The sequence below is a fragment of the Pyxicephalus adspersus genome, chromosome 6, assembly GCF_032062135.1.
Source record: "Pyxicephalus adspersus chromosome 6, UCB_Pads_2.0, whole genome shotgun sequence".
Lineage (NCBI taxonomy): Eukaryota > Metazoa > Chordata > Amphibia > Anura > Pyxicephalidae > Pyxicephalus > Pyxicephalus adspersus.
Window position 1 is genome coordinate 98,574,536 of NC_092863.1, and position 15,434 is coordinate 98,589,969.

Genomic DNA, 15,434 nt, shown 5'->3' on the forward strand with positions numbered 1-15,434 from the left:
TTTTATGCGGTACAGAATTTTTATTAATATTAAAATATAATTTTAAAGTGATAACATATTATGCAGCGCTGTACATTAAATTGGGTTTTCAAATGACAGATGGTAACAATGACAAAGGAGAGGACTGTGCCCAAAAGAGCTTACAATCTAAGTGGTGGAGCTTACAATCTAAGTATTACACAAAAATGCATTATAAACACACAGGTACCTAGGTCACCTCTTTTACAGTTCATTTAAATTACACAGTCTTCAAGGTATAAATTTTTGTCTACCACATAATAACTAAAATATTAAATTTTCATAATGTGTTTATGGAATTCTGCATTTGCATTGCTGGGTCCGTAGAGATAGTGGGCCTGATTTATTAAAGCTCTCCAAGGCTGGAGAGAATACACTTTCACCAGTGAAGCTGGGTGATCAAGAAAACCTGGAATGGATTTCTTCAATGTCATTTGCTATTTGCTAGCAAATGCTTTGAATCCTGGACCAGATCCATCCCAGGTTTGTTGGATCACCCAGCTTCACTGGTGAAAGTGTATTCACTCCAGCCTTGGAGAGTTTTAATAAATCAGGGCCATAAAGTGCTTGAAAGCTGAATATGGGGATTGTTACAGCCAATGTACAGGATTCATCCAAACAAGTACATCATACTCAGAGCAAATGTTCAAGACTAAGCTTCACAGAGAATGTACGGTGCGCATTCTTCACATTCCTTTGGCAACACTAATATAAAATAACCTTATCATCAATGTGAATGAATGAATCTCAATAGCACAGCAAATATATTGGTCTCCTCATCATCAGACCATATGGATTTCATCCTCACAGTGAATGTATGATCCATCATGATGAAAGTTTAGCTCCTATAATGGTGATTGTAATTTCCACATCTCAGTTATTCACATATCCATTGACTTTAATCAATATAAACACTAAGGCCTGGTTTCTGAGTTCTCAGATTTACCAACATTCTTCTGTCTTCATATGGCACCCTATGATTAAAATAGAGGCTGAAAGAAAGAAAAGGAAAATGTGAGCAGATAATAAAATATTTTATTAATAGGTGGGTTTGGCTGTTATTTGTTTTCCAATCTTTATAACTTTGGTACATGTCCATTATAGATCATTTGCCCTGTCCACAGGGTGAGAATGGTGTGGCGCAGTTTACCTTCTTTGCTGCTGTGTTATTTCCAGTGACAATCACACTTTTTATTTATTTTGCTTAGAATTCTATATATTCCGCTATAGCTTTTATAGAGCTTTGCTGCACTTTCATACTGAATAGGAAAGCACATAGGACAATATTCACAATATTCAATACAATATTCAGCCAGTTAACATTTGGAAATGTTTATATATATATATATATATATATATATATATATATATATATATATATATTTATATAGTAAATGTTTTTACTATAATATATATATATATATATATATATATATATATATATATATATATATATATATATTTATATAGTAAATGTTTTTACTATAATATATGTATATAATATTATTATAATATATAAATATATTATTAAAAAAACATCTTATAGTCATTGTTTATTTTTTTGCTCCACATACCTGATTTCCTTCAGGTTGGGTGATTGCAGGATGAGATCTCGGAGGTAAGGGGTTGCAGCACCCGTAAGGCTGTTATTACTCAGCTTTAGATGTGTGAGGTTCTTATTTTTGCTCAGAAGTACCACTGATGGAATATATTCATCTTGTAATACAATATCCTGCAGCCTGTTCGAGTGGGAATAAGAAGAAAAGGCTCATCTATTCCACAAATTGGTTAATTTGTTTTTTTTAATAGAGTTACAGGGTTTATAAAGGTGCTTTACTTTTTTCCTTAATTTCTTTCCCTCATCTCCTTTTTTATTGTTTCCGTCATTCCTTTCTTTACCCTTTCTTTAGTTTTTCTTGATCACTTCCATGTTTATTTTTTTAACTTCCTCTCTTTTTCCTTTCTTTTTTCATTTACTCCTTCTTTATTTATTCCTTTTTTGTCCCCTCCCTTCTATTCCTTCTTTATACCATTCCTCTTTTCTCCCCTTCTTCCCTTCTCTCCACCCTGCATAATCCTTTCTCTAATTTACCTTTGTGCCAAAAAGACAGGCGAGAATGTCACATGTCCTACTTTATATATAGAGCCAATTGTAAATAAAAATTTCATAATTTCTTAACAACTTTAATGTCATCTGAATATCATATATTTATTTTTCTCTTTTTACTTCTTGGCATATGTGCTCCAATAGATAGAAGCGAGTACCCACTAAACAATTGGGGACTCTGCATCTGAGAAAATGAAGAGTTATTAAAAATACAATACAATTAATAACTGCTACTGTAATTAATACAATTTTACTTAAAAACATGCACATACAAATCTTAGAATAGAGGGTTGTGAACTGGGTTTTGGTGCCAGTACCTCTATAGTTCTGTATAGAGATGTTATACTCACATCAATTGTTCTACCATGCAGTTTGGATTGGACAAAGCCTCCATCACGTCACCTAAATGGGGACCAATCAGATAATTGAATGATAGGTGTAGGATCTTCAGAGATCGGTTATTTCTTATTCCTGATGCCAATGTGGTACAAGAACTGTCCGTCAGTTGTGTGCTGTCCAAACTGGAGGAAGAAATCAGAATGTTAAAACATGGGGCAGATAATATTGTGAACATCTACAACCAATCTCACCTTTAGGCTTACATCCATTCTACTCACAATAATTCCTCCAATTTACAGTTTGGACTGGACAGAGCTGTCATCAGATCACCAAAGTGGGGCCCCTCCAGTTTGTTGTAAGACAATATAAGTGTTCTGAGGGTCTGGTTGTCACTGATTGCAGGTCCTAAATGTGAGCATGCGCGGTCTGTTAGTCCATTAGATGACAACCTGCAGGGATAAAATATTAAACAAATCTAATTAACAAAAATACTAATCAACATTTGACATTTCTTCTATGTTTTTTTTTTGACCAGAGTGCGGGTTTAATGTATATGTCAACCTTTTCTCCAGTTTTATTTAAAGTAGGAAAGCATTAGCCTTTCAGGTAGAAATTTACTATTTTCTAGAGCTCTGATTATGCCTTAATCTGCAACACAGACAAAAATAAAAATCTGACATTGGTTATAACTTTCCTTAGGCCCCTTTCAGACTGCAGCATTGTATTACATGTTTAACTGCATACCCAACCGCTCCCATACAACTGTATGGAAAAGATATGCATATGCGTTGTGATTGTGACATGGTTCCGTAATGTGACATGTTCTTTTGGCTGCATGGTTGCTTTTTTTCCCTGGAGGAAGAACAGCACCACTACCACAAATACAAGGACCATGCATGCAAATAAATTGATCTGTGTTGTAGTTTGCTGCTTCTGAAGGCATGGCAGCAGATTGCTATGTGCCTGGAAGGGGCTAACCATGTGGTTTTTAAGCCCCAATGCACTACTTATAAAGCTCAAGTTATAAGCGTGTTTCCACAAAATAAAAAAATAGGGAAAGTAAAAGTTATCTTACATAATTCTACAATATGATTGCAAATAGTAAAGTTATACAATCTAAGAGGACCTGTATTGTGAAAAGTGACATGTTATTAAGTCGGTATTTCATTGTATAATAATATTGAAAGGAGTTTCCAGGTTCTCTCCGTGTTTGCGTGGGTTTCCTCCATGTACTCCGGTTTCCTCCCACATTCCAAAAACACGAAGTTAGGTTCATTGGCTGCCCCCCAAAATTGACCTCAGACTGTGTTAATGGCATATGGCTATGCTAGGGACATTAGATTGTGAGTTCCTGTGGGACAGTTAGTGACATGACTATGGACTTTTTAAAGTGCTACATAATATGTTGGCGATATATAAATACTGTGCAACAATATGTGATCATTGGGGGCAGGGAAACCTCTCTGTGTATGGGGTAAATCTGAACCCCGTAGTTGAACTTTAACTAAGCAATGTATACTTTTTTAATATCTCTTTAGAAAAATCACAAATTATTTAGTCACATAGGAAAACACAGCTTACAGCAGATTGCATATCTTGCAGTTGGGATGTTTTAATGCTGAACCCACAAACATGATTCCGTCATCTCCAAAGTTGTTGGTGGCAAGGCTGTAGGGAGTGAAAATATACATTTCAGTAACCTACAGTAATTCAAGAATAATTAAAGGTTGCATATATGAAATTAAAAAATAAAAACTGACATTAAAAAACTTAGATAATTCAAATAACACTCTAATCTATCTTCTATTACAACCCCTTTCCCTTTATTTTTCTTAATTGAATCTTTTTTTTAATCACAAAACACAAATTTTAGTCTGCAGAGGCCCTAGGGGCCATAAAAAAAATGCATCAGTTTGGGGACCAGGGCATTTAGACATAAGGGTATATGGATTTAGATTTTACCCCAAGTAATGTACGGTGTGTAGAGCAGGTGCAAATTTTTCGATATCCTCAATTCGAAGTTTACACCCATTTAAATGAAATTCTTCTGCTTCTCCACAAGACTGTAGTATAAAAGTCAGCACAGAGCAGTCCAAAGGGGTTAGGGGAACACCACCAAAGTCAAACTTTCTAAATGATTCAAGACTTTCTGCAACTAAATCCTTATTTTGCATTTCAAAAACATTGAAAAATATACTCAGGAGCTTTTCTTTTTTTAAGGTTTGAAATTCAGTAGCATATTCTTGAACCCAGGTGAAGACATCCTTGGCAGCATCAGAAGACAAGTCACCCAGATAAGGCTCTAAAATAGTCCTGGTGGTGTTATCAGAGAGGCCACAAAGAAAGGAGATAAAAAGATCTCCACGGTTATTTTTGTAGGATTTGACTTTTTCAAGTGAACGTTGTAAGTTCTCAGGGGAATAATCAATATAATGCACAAGAGCAGCTAAAAACTCCTCGGTGATGGGATGTAGAAAGGAGAAAAATGGCTCAGGGTAGCTTGTAAATTCTTTCATCAAAGTTGGCAAAAGTTTTGAGGTCATATCCAAGTCAAATTGTGCCAGGGTCTGTTTATCAAATTTAGTAATGTGGTTCATAACTCCATGTTCTGCCATCCACCCAACAGATCTCAACAGACTACGAGTGCTAATTTTATCCAGACTGGAATTGGACAGAACACGGGCTATGAAAGCTGCAAAGAGTTGTGTCAGTGTCTTGGGTGGTGATGACATAATTTGGTAATCATTGGTTGGTTGGTCTTTGAAGAACATTGATAGCAAGGTGCAGATGATCCAGCAGTATGATGGGTTGTAACATAACGTGTACAGCACACCATTCTCTCTCAAAAAGCTAAAAACCTGGTCTGATAATGCTTTGTTCATGAAGAATCTTTCAATGTAAAGCTGCGTTTCCTTCGGAAGGAATCCAACAATTGCCAGTACTCTCTTGAAACCACTGATGTCCATTCCCACTAATTTGTCTGGTTGGCTGGTGAATAGCAGAGAGCAGCCCTTGAGTAGAGATTGTTTAACCAAACCAAACACAACTGCCCCAACATTTCCTACTTGTTTTATATCATGGCATATCTGGGATGATTTGAAATTGATTTCATGATTGCTTTCATCCAGCCCATCAAAGATGAAGAGTAGTCTTTCTGGATTCTGTAAAATGTTCCCAAGTTGATCCTCTAGATATGGATATTCCTGAAGGATCATTGACTCCAAACTGATCTTTTCTAGCTTGTTGAGATCTTGGAATCTTAGGAAGAAGATGAAAGAAAACCTCTGATAGAATTTTTCATTTGCCCAGTCACAAACCAACTTCTTCAGTAGCGTTGTCTTCCCTATTCCTGGCACACCAGTCACCATCACCGCATGTGGTGCACATTTTCGCCTATAGCACCAACTGAACGACTTGTTTAGAGGAACAGTTTCCAGGTAATTTTGTAAGTATTCTTTATGTTTTCTTGCTGTCTCTATCAATTTGTGTTCAGATGATCGATGAGAAGGGCGGACCTGGGATTCAATCATATCCATGTAACGATCAGAAACATATAAATTATTTTTTCCTGTAGACCCTGAGGGTCTTGGCATATTTTTTTCTAACAGATGTTGTCTGTGATGTTTCTGTATTTCTACCAAAAGAAGAAAACAAAAGTGAATAGCGATACAATAAAAGGAAGAAAAGAAAAAGAATTCCATAAGAGCACCGAACTGTATGCAAACGTTTTTCAGCCCTACAAGACCAACCTACCACCTGGTTTGGTCCAGGTGCTCATAGGCCTTCGCAGACCAGAAACAGCATGAGATGAGTTATGTATCATACCAAGGTTCTGAATCAGCCACTGGCCTCATTAAAATAAAGCGTACCTAAATTCAGAATTTTCAATTTACATAAAAGGGTAGACAAGAAGAAAATAGAAGAATAGGAGAAGATGGCAGCGCCCTAGGCTCTGGCCCAAAGAGGAATGCTGGGACGAGATGGGACCCAATGGAAGAGACCTCCAGACAGATCAACTGATCTGCTGGATTGAAGGTAAGTGTTTTCTTTTTGTTTCTGACTTTTGAATTCAGTTCCTCTTTAAATACTCATTGCCAACTCGGCTTTCCCTGACCCTCCAAGTGTTTGCCGTCTGGATCATCGTCTATTATATTCTGACCTTGAAATTTCTACCCCTTGGCTTGTCATGTATGACCGCGCATGACCTCAGCTCTGTTTCTGACGTGTTTACGCCTAACATTTTGAACACAAGCTATGGCCTTCACCATCACTGTGGTTCTGTTTGCCATGCGGGCTCACTGGTCATTTGCCAATCATTGTACCCCTAGAGACAACTCTTTGCATATGAAAGTACAGGGGGCAACCAAGTGCTGAGATGGTAGAACTAGCCTCTCAAATCTGAGTGGGGGCTCCTCTATATGTAAAGACTATGGAACGAGATTGGGAATTGTCTCTGTTTAAACAGACCTGAATCCTTACATTGAGTTTTTCTGTCTATATAACTGTTGTTTCTTCCTGAACAACCTATCAAATTTACCTTTTAGTTCTGAACTCAGGGGGTGTCCATTTACGTCCAGTAAAATCTGTTGCATCAGACTGCCTCCTAAAAAAAATGGAAATAGGAAAAAGAGACAAAAAGTGATCAGTTTTTGTAATCATCACTTGCTACCTACAACCGAATGCAGCCAAACCTACAAAGTCACCATAGCAGGTAATGCAATCAGGTCATACAATTTGCTGAATGTCTTTCCTGCATGGACTTTGGGAACCCCTATCTTTTCAGCATGCATGGCTTGGACTAATATTTTTCTCAGTAATCTATATATCTGCTAACAGAAACAGTTGTAGGAACTTCAGGTAGGGTGTGAATACTATAGAGACCATCACCACCTCCATTACATTGTTTTAAAACAAATACTTGCTTGTACCCAAGGCAATTTTCAACATATGCCAATAAAAGTCATATTCATACTGATTACTTTATACTCTGTATCTATTTTTCTATATTATGACAACTTGTACAAAACAATGTTTATTCTTTTTTGCAAATGTTTCAATAAAATATTTGTAAAAAAAGATATATTCAATATGTTCAACAACACATTATAGTTACCCAGTTTATCCACATCCCTTTGTTGTGTATATAAATTATGAGATGAACAATGTAATTGTGAATCGTAGAGGGCATCCCAGAATCCTATGACAGCCTCTTTTCCAGCATCCAAAATATCTTCTACCAACTTCTCAGAAAACACAAAGGGTTCCAGGTCTTTCCTCAACTGAAGATATAACTGGAATATAATGTTACAGATATTAGGCAAAATAGAGAAAAAGTCCAACCAAACAAATATTTAAAGAGAGTTTTTAGCTTTCTGCATATTTTCCTTCATGTATGAAGCATGTTTGCCCATCACCAGTGAAAACTGAAAACAAGCTCAGTAGCTCAAGTTGAAACTTTCACACATACTTGTGTAACCCATCCCCCTCACCGTACTCTCTTTAAACAGTTGTTGATCTACCATGCGTGGCTCTGATTTCTAGCATTTGATTCTGTAAAAGTCTGCACATTTTTCTAGTTACCTCCTTATCAAGGATATTCCGAGAGGACAGGAACTCCAGCAGGCAATCTACATGTATGGACTTCACAATATAGATCAGTTCATTTTTGAAGTACTCATAGATTAGTTTAATTTCACTGAAATCAAGATCAGACAGCAGCTGATGGATCTTTTCACCTGGGTCATCTGGGTAAAGAGAAAAACAGGTCTAAATTTTTTTTTCAACACTTCTAAAAATAAAGCACCAACTAGCATAGGTAGAAAAATTCAGTTACATTGAGGGTAAGGCCAGAGTTATTAGTGAACACCCTGGGCCTGATTTATTAAAGCTTTCCAAGACTGAAGAGGGTAGATTAACATGGGGGAACATGGGTGATCCAGCACACCTGGAATGCATCTGGACTAGCATTGAAAACATTCAATAGCAAATTATTTTTAAGAAATCCATGTGGTCCAAGTTTGGTTCAGCTCAGCCCCTTCATTTCGGCAACTGAAAAATGAATACCTGCCTGCTACATTTACTTGTTGTAACCCTATATAGAAGCTTTAGAATACAGAAGTTTTATTGCATGCATTAAGAACTTACCATCACTATATTTTGAAGGTGTCTGACCCATCTTTTCTTCTGGCAGATTAAACTGTTAACCACTAACCCAATCTATGAAAACACAACAAAGTATAGGTAGTTACTGGGCTACATACGAGATAGGGACTGTAGGTTTGTTCTTAAGTTGAATTTGTATGTCGGAACATGTACATTATTTTATTAAATGCGATTAGGACAGATGGTTGTCTCAACATATTAGTGAGAAAATCACAAACAGCCCAAAAAAAAAAAAAAAAACATTTAGACATAAAGACATATTTCTGTAATTACAGGTCCACAATTTAAAAAAAAAATTCATGAAAAACTGTAACACTTTTGGTACAGAAATCTAGATCTCAGTGTAACGCCCAGGTGGTTAAAGAGTTACAAGAGGCTGCAGAAGAGCTCATCCCTTAAGATCACCCACAACCTCAGCTGTTTTAGTAAAAGATTTCTTCTGCAAGTCATGCAAACTGCCCGCCTCCCCCATCAAGCCTCTGTCCTGCACACGGGCGAGCAGGGAAGCCTGTTTATATCTAGGAGTCGTCTGCATGTCGGATGTCCTTAACTCAGGGGGACTGCCTGTATGTAACAAAGGTCTAGCGAAGGTCTTGAAAGGGCATATTGTGTCCAGGGACACAGCCCGCCCACTTCCCTGAGCCTGGGATTTGTACGGGGACGTGGTCCACATCTCTGGCCGGTGTGCCCCCACAGCAGGGTCCCTCTTCTGACCCCGCTTGAGGGTTCACCAGCCAGCGCCCAGGGCCACCAATGATCTGTGGACCACTGGTTGGTGACCTCTGTAATAGATGGCACAATTTTCTTTATGACTTTAGACATAATGGGTGTCCCCTAATCTGTTACAACCCTGTTTCTCTAGAGTTGCTAGAGGTTCCTTAAGTAATGAGAAAGTTGTGCATTTCAGGTCAGTTACCACTGACACCAATGATCATTTTAGCTATCTGTAAGGGTGGCATTCTTCCCCCTGGCCAGCAATGTAAGAAGAATTCTTCCTACTGATCATCACACTAATATACTGTGAGCTGTGGATATAATAATTATAGAAGGGGTTCCCTAAACACTTGAGTTATGTCCCAGGTTAAAAAAGGTGAGGAACCCTGCTCTAGACAGTGAATATAGCTATTGTTACCTGAAAAGTCTATTGGCTTCTGAAATCTTGTCTTCAGGCGCACTTGGTGTGGTGTTACTTGTATGTCATGTCCTGCAACTTCCTGGCTGGACTCTGATCAATCACCACACCCAACAGTACATCTCCATGAACACGTCTGCATTTATTGCTTCATGATTCATTTAATGCAAATTAAACAGAAGTTAAATCTGCTGATATTTGGCCTTCCCTGGCTCCCTTTTCATTTTTATTACTGTTAAAGTTATAAAAGAACTAGAATTGTCTGGAAACATTGATCATATACAGGTAGTCCCCGGGTTACATACGACATAGGGACTGTAGGTTTGTTCTTAAATTGAATTTGTATGTATGTCCGAACAGGTACATTATTTTAATAAATGCAATTAGGACAGATGTTTGTCTCAACATATATTAGACAGCATGGTGTCAGTTACTGTATAAAATCCTCACTGTGTGTTAATCACAAAGCAAAAAAAAAACTTTATGGAGCCTAGACATTCATTAACTTCTGGAGCAATGTGTGCTTTGATATGCAAAAAAAAAAAAACTGCAGAGTTTGTCTTGGTCATTAAAGAGTTACAAGATGTTACAGATCAGCTCAGCTTTTAAGATCACCCACAACCTCAGCTGTGTTTAGCAAATGATTTCTTCTGCAAGTAATGCAAACCGACCCCCCCATCCCCATAAAGCCTCCTTCCTGCATATGATCAAGCAGGGAAGCCCTGTTCGTATCTAGGAGTCCTCCAAATGTTGGATGTTCTTAACTCGGGGACTACCTGTAGTGGTTCAGAGGAAAAATAAACTGGCATAGGTCATGGCAAACATATGTAGATTTTAAACTGAAGATTATGAAATTCATACATTGGGAACAAATCCAGTTATTATGTGATGCACAAGCCTACAGTAAATACTTTTATTAGTTTACTGACTAAGTCAAATCCTAATTTATTGATGTGTGTGAAGTGGGAGGGTTTCAGTAACACAGGCAGTGCAGAACGCAGTGGGGTGGACTGGGAGTGGCCAGATGCTGATTGACAAGCTTCAAATACATGATTCAGCAATGATGATGCCGATAGCCACATCCCCTGCAATATCTTTCCCATCCCACTGTAGGCATATGCAGACAACACAAGAGTGGCAACTCAGCTTTGAGTTCAGGAGCAGTGCAGCATTGTTGCCACCCCATAACAGGAAACTGCATTAGGTGGACTTCACTAGCAGAATGAGCAGGTATTTGTGGGACTTTGCAGGAGAAAACTGTAAAAGTAGATTTACTTGAAGTTAAATGCTGCAGCATATTGGTATTGGGAGGCCAAAGATCTACTTTAAGAATATAATATTGGGACATAATATAAAAAGGTGGCTATTGCTTTTATAATGTTATTATTATTAATAATAAACAGGATTGATATAGTCCCAACATATTATGCAGTTCTGTACAATAAATAGGAATGGAATTTTTTGTTTCCAGTTTTTAGGGAGGCTCCTTCCCTTCCATCTTCAAGACTGAAGAGGAAACCTGTAGCCTCATGGGATACTTGCACCACATATACCAGAAAACTGTGGGTCATTCCTTCTGCTCATGCGTAGTGGGATTCGCCTTTTTTTAAATTTTCAGGAAAATGTGTCATTAAATCTTGCACCTGCACAGTGCGAGTTCAGGTGATGAGTTCAGAACCTGGAAAAAAGAAAAACGAAGAGGGAAGCAGAGCCAGTGTGGGACTCGCTAAGCTTGGTTTCTGGATGGATTGAAGGCTTGTCATTGGTAAAGGTAAGTGATTTTTTTTTTCACAAGCTTTCGGCTTTAGGGCTGTAAATGGACTGTGATTAAAAACAATTAAATGCTTGGGAGGGAAGGAGGCTTTACTAGTGGGAATGGCAACAGTGACACATAGAGGGGCTCAGCTAAAAGGGTGCAGAAGATAAAGAGAGGGAAGGTGGGGGAGGTGCCATGGAAATGACTGGGCAGAGGTGGGTATGGCTGTGGGAATAAAAGTGGGCCTATCACCACAGTTCTTACTTTATATAGATAGGAATTTATTCAATTCTTTTTTTTTTTAAAAAGGCTAAGCGGCTCCTCTTTTGTCTCTGCGGCACTAAAGACTGAATGGGAGCACTGAGCCTCCTGGGGTACGTATGTTATAAATCCCAGGATGCTTCAGGCTGCTCCTTCTGTGCATGCCCAAAGACCGGGCATGTCCAGATTGAGCTTTTCAGTCATTAAAAAAAGATGCCGATCTCACACATGTGCCGCAGGCTTGATCACCTGATCTCGTGCCTGCACAATGCGGATGACATAGCCAGAAGACAGAAGATGGAACAAGATGGTGGTGCTTGGCACTTCCTCTGCACCCGGACGAAGCAAGAAACCAGGACAATGCGGGACTGTATGGAAGAAAGCTCCAGAGGGTCGAGGAATCTGCGGAAGTAAAGTTAAGTGAATTTATTGTTTTTACTTTAGTTTAGCTTTAAATGTTGGAAAAAAAGAAGAGAGAGGCCACCATGTAAGGAAGAACAGAACCTGGAAACTTGGAGCACAGTTGGGGTAATTGGGGAGAGGAAAGGGTGCAAAGGAGTCCAAAGTCAGCAACAAAGGAAGAAGAACATAGTGAAAGGAGACAACTTACCAAGTAGTGGAGGAAGGTATAAAAATAATCTAACTTTCACAGTGGCGAGCACAACTATTTTAAACATTCACAACATGCCCTTTACCTCACTCTTCATTCACCCGGTCCTCGTCCCTGGGGTCCTGTCCTCACAGGCAGTCGTGTTTGTCACTTTGTGGTGTTGCCAAGTCTCAGGGCCATGAGCAGGCGTTCTGGCAATAGCTGCCCTTGCTTGGAAGCAGAAACTACATTTCCCAGAATGCAGCAAGCATTAGCTCAACTATATAAAAAATTTGCAGGAAACAGAAGGAAGAGTCAACGACGTTGGTGAGAGGCCGAGCTGTTTGCAATAATCCTCTTTCTGAGATAGGAATATATCCCAGCTTTGTGTTCCTGCTTTGTCGCAGCTTCATCTGACCTCAGCTGCTGGGGAGGAAATATTAGGGCCTAAGGGGGCTTTCTAGTTTGCCCCTGACTACACCTCTGATTCTTTTGTGAGCAGATTGGTTTTGCTGATAAATGTCTCTTGTCTGATCTTTCTTATTCCTGTTACAGGAGATTTGAGGAATCTGAGCTGCTCTGAAAGAAGGATGACATTGTTTCATCAGACAACATGCAGGATTGGATTTTGCTGCAGGTGCTACTGAGCAAGTGTAGTGACATTATCCACAGCAAAAACTTGATTGTCTGGTCCCGTATATTAACACGGGGAACTTTTAAAATAACTTTCAGGTCTTAGGGGACCCCTGCTATATTCAGGGTTGATTTCCCTTAAGGCCAAGCAAGCCAGCTAGGATAAAGATCCTGGCATTTGATTGGCTCCCCTTGCCCCTACACCTCCTTACCTGTAAATATTCCCTCAAATTTACACTCATAGCTATTAGTACAACTTCTCTTCTCGCTTTCCCCCAGCTTTAAAGAATTTCAAATTAAGGGATCATAAGTCTAAAAACTTGTAATGACACAACATTGGAGGTGCTGTTTTAAAAGCAAGTGTGTCCAGGAGCCAAAATTGAACATGCAAATTGGGGACCCTCGGGGCCATTTAGCAAGGAGCATTTGGATGGGGCCCCTATATTTTTTACCTACCTGTCACAAAACTATAACTATCATCACTACTCTACCCTGTCCACTTCCCTACTTTGAACCTCAATTTCTTAGGAAAGGGAAGGTGTAGGAAACCGAACATTTAGGTGCAAATAGGGGACACTTGTGGCTAACACACCTCTCCTAAAATGTTATTACTACATGATGAGAACATACAAAACTTTACAATACATGCTGCCCTTTTACACATAACTGGCCGTTTCCAAACCATGAATCGCAAAAGCAGGCCCTACACATATCTGGCCATCCACCTTTTTTGAACCTGTTTTTTCTCAGGAATGGGGATCTGTAGGGGCCTGAAGATGTAGTAGTAAGAACATGTCTGCCTTGGCTATCTGTCACATGAAATGCATTTGTCTGGAAGTATCCATTACAAAGTTATTGGGTTCTAAAAAGGTTAGCAGCTACCTATAACTGACAGGATGCATTGTATGGTGTGGTTTCTTCCTTTTGGTTAAGAAACGGTGAGCAAGGAGCAATATTTGACAGTCTATCACTGTGGTGGGGGAGGGGTTGGGGGAGTGGACACAAACTTCCAGGCCTAGGGGAGAAAAAAGTATAAATCTAGCCCTGGCTAAATTTACTACAATCACAGCTCACAGTACAGTACAGATCATAGGTGACTTGGGATGAACAAATTGCGCATTGCTAAAGGAACCCCTAGCAACGTCTGGAGAAACCCTGGTTCAGAAACACTGCTCTGGTCTATCAAAAATGCTTCAAGGGATGCTTGCTTTGAGGCATCAAGTTTCAGGAGCAGAAGGTAGTAGAGACTTGAGTTTCAACATAGACAGTGGACCCCTATGTCTTGGCAAATTTAATCCCCCTAGCCTTATGGGTTTTCTTAGATACAAGAAAGCAAATTAAACAATGTTGCCAAAACTTGTAAAACTTTACTCTCTCGCTTAGGAGGTGCTGTCTCAGTTCCCGGTTCCCTAGCTGAAGGTGAAGGTCAGGAACCATCCCGATTAAAAATGGCTGGGTTCAAACTTGTGGGGGCCCAAATCATAGCAGGAAAAATGTATTAAATGACCCTGAATATCTCTTGTGTAGTGGGCTGTAAGGATGCAGCACCGTCCCCTAAGTGATCGAGAATGAATGGGAGCGCAAAGCCTCCTAGGATACCTAAATCACGCATCCCGGGAGGCTATTAGGCACTCCTTCTGCGCATGCGCAATGGGATCGGTAAGTTTTTTTTTCCATCCTTCGTCACACGATCTCACGCCTGGGTCGGGTGAAGTAGGATGAAGAACTTGAAAGAAGAGACAAAGATGGCAACACCTGGAGTGCGGGGTCTGGGACGGATGCCGGGACAACACGCGGCACGATGCAGGACACCACCGGATGAATCGGACTGCCCTGTGATATTGAAGGTAAGTGTAAGCCAGCTGGAATTTTTCTTTATAGCTGCTTTATTTATATCTTTGGGGTCCTAAATTATTTACCTATGCTGACAGGATTCCCAACCCTTCCTGAAATGCATACCGAATTTGGAGACCACTGGTGACCAGGACCTCAGAGATTCTGAGAGACAAAATTGCACAACCACATATAGACATTTTATGTGTTTGAACACATTTACTTTGGGCCCTGAAGTTACCCTTCGGATTAAAGTTTCCCTATTGGTGTTCCCAAACAGCATTACTAATGTGTGGCTCCAGTGTGCTTTGGGCACTGTTATAAACCGCACACATGACAAATTTTTTTTTACATTTTTTGTAAATCTAGGGGTCTTCCAAGTTAGAACCCAGGGTCATTCATGCCAAGTAGCCTTTAATTATTAAAAAGTCACTGGAAAGCCACATATTTTTTAGTGAACAGTGGCCAAAATACAACCTTTCTGAGTAAGCAAAACAACCAATTTCTGTAAACTTTTTCATACTGCATCTTGAGAAACTATGGAACTAGGAAACTAAAATTTAAGGATTGGGTAGCCACAGGAGCCACCAGTTCTCAGCAAAAA

General features: G+C 39.3%; 2 protein-coding genes and 1 long non-coding RNA gene across 6 annotated transcripts in view; 2 read left to right on the top strand and 1 right to left on the bottom strand.

Moving 5' to 3' along the window:
- LOC140334370 (NACHT, LRR and PYD domains-containing protein 3-like) lies at nucleotides 1–12,607 on the bottom strand. 2 transcript variants are annotated; one of them, XM_072416708.1, is made up of 11 exons: nucleotides 12,471–12,607; nucleotides 8,609–8,680; nucleotides 8,045–8,208; nucleotides 7,578–7,755; nucleotides 7,002–7,067; nucleotides 4,427–6,098; nucleotides 4,046–4,132; nucleotides 2,743–2,913; nucleotides 2,476–2,646; nucleotides 1,593–1,757; nucleotides 1–1,010 (listed from the first exon to the last, which is right to left on the bottom strand). In XM_072416708.1, the coding sequence occupies exons 2-11, from the start codon at nucleotides 8,637–8,639 to the stop codon at nucleotides 917–919; spliced, it is 2,799 nt and encodes a 932-aa protein (XP_072272809.1). In that variant the 5' UTR covers nucleotides 8,640–8,680; nucleotides 12,471–12,607; the 3' UTR covers nucleotides 1–916. The 2 variants fall into 2 exon arrangements, with proteins under 2 accessions (XP_072272809.1, XP_072272810.1); XM_072416709.1 differs by lacking the exon at nucleotides 12,471–12,607 and adding an exon at nucleotides 9,759–9,836.
- LOC140334376 (uncharacterized) lies at nucleotides 6,094–11,452 on the top strand. The gene is made up of 2 exons (XR_011921512.1): nucleotides 6,094–6,499; nucleotides 11,230–11,452. It is a non-coding gene; the product is annotated as an uncharacterized lncRNA (long non-coding RNA).
- The window catches only part of LOC140334369 (NACHT, LRR and PYD domains-containing protein 3-like), a 20,689-nt gene continuing 17,835 nt past the window's right edge, over nucleotides 12,581–15,434 (top strand). The window contains exon 1 of one of the 3 annotated variants that reach the window (XM_072416706.1): nucleotides 12,581–12,691. The gene's annotated coding sequence lies outside the window, so the exon portion shown is untranslated. The other 2 variants (XM_072416705.1, XM_072416707.1) reach the window with 2 other exon arrangements.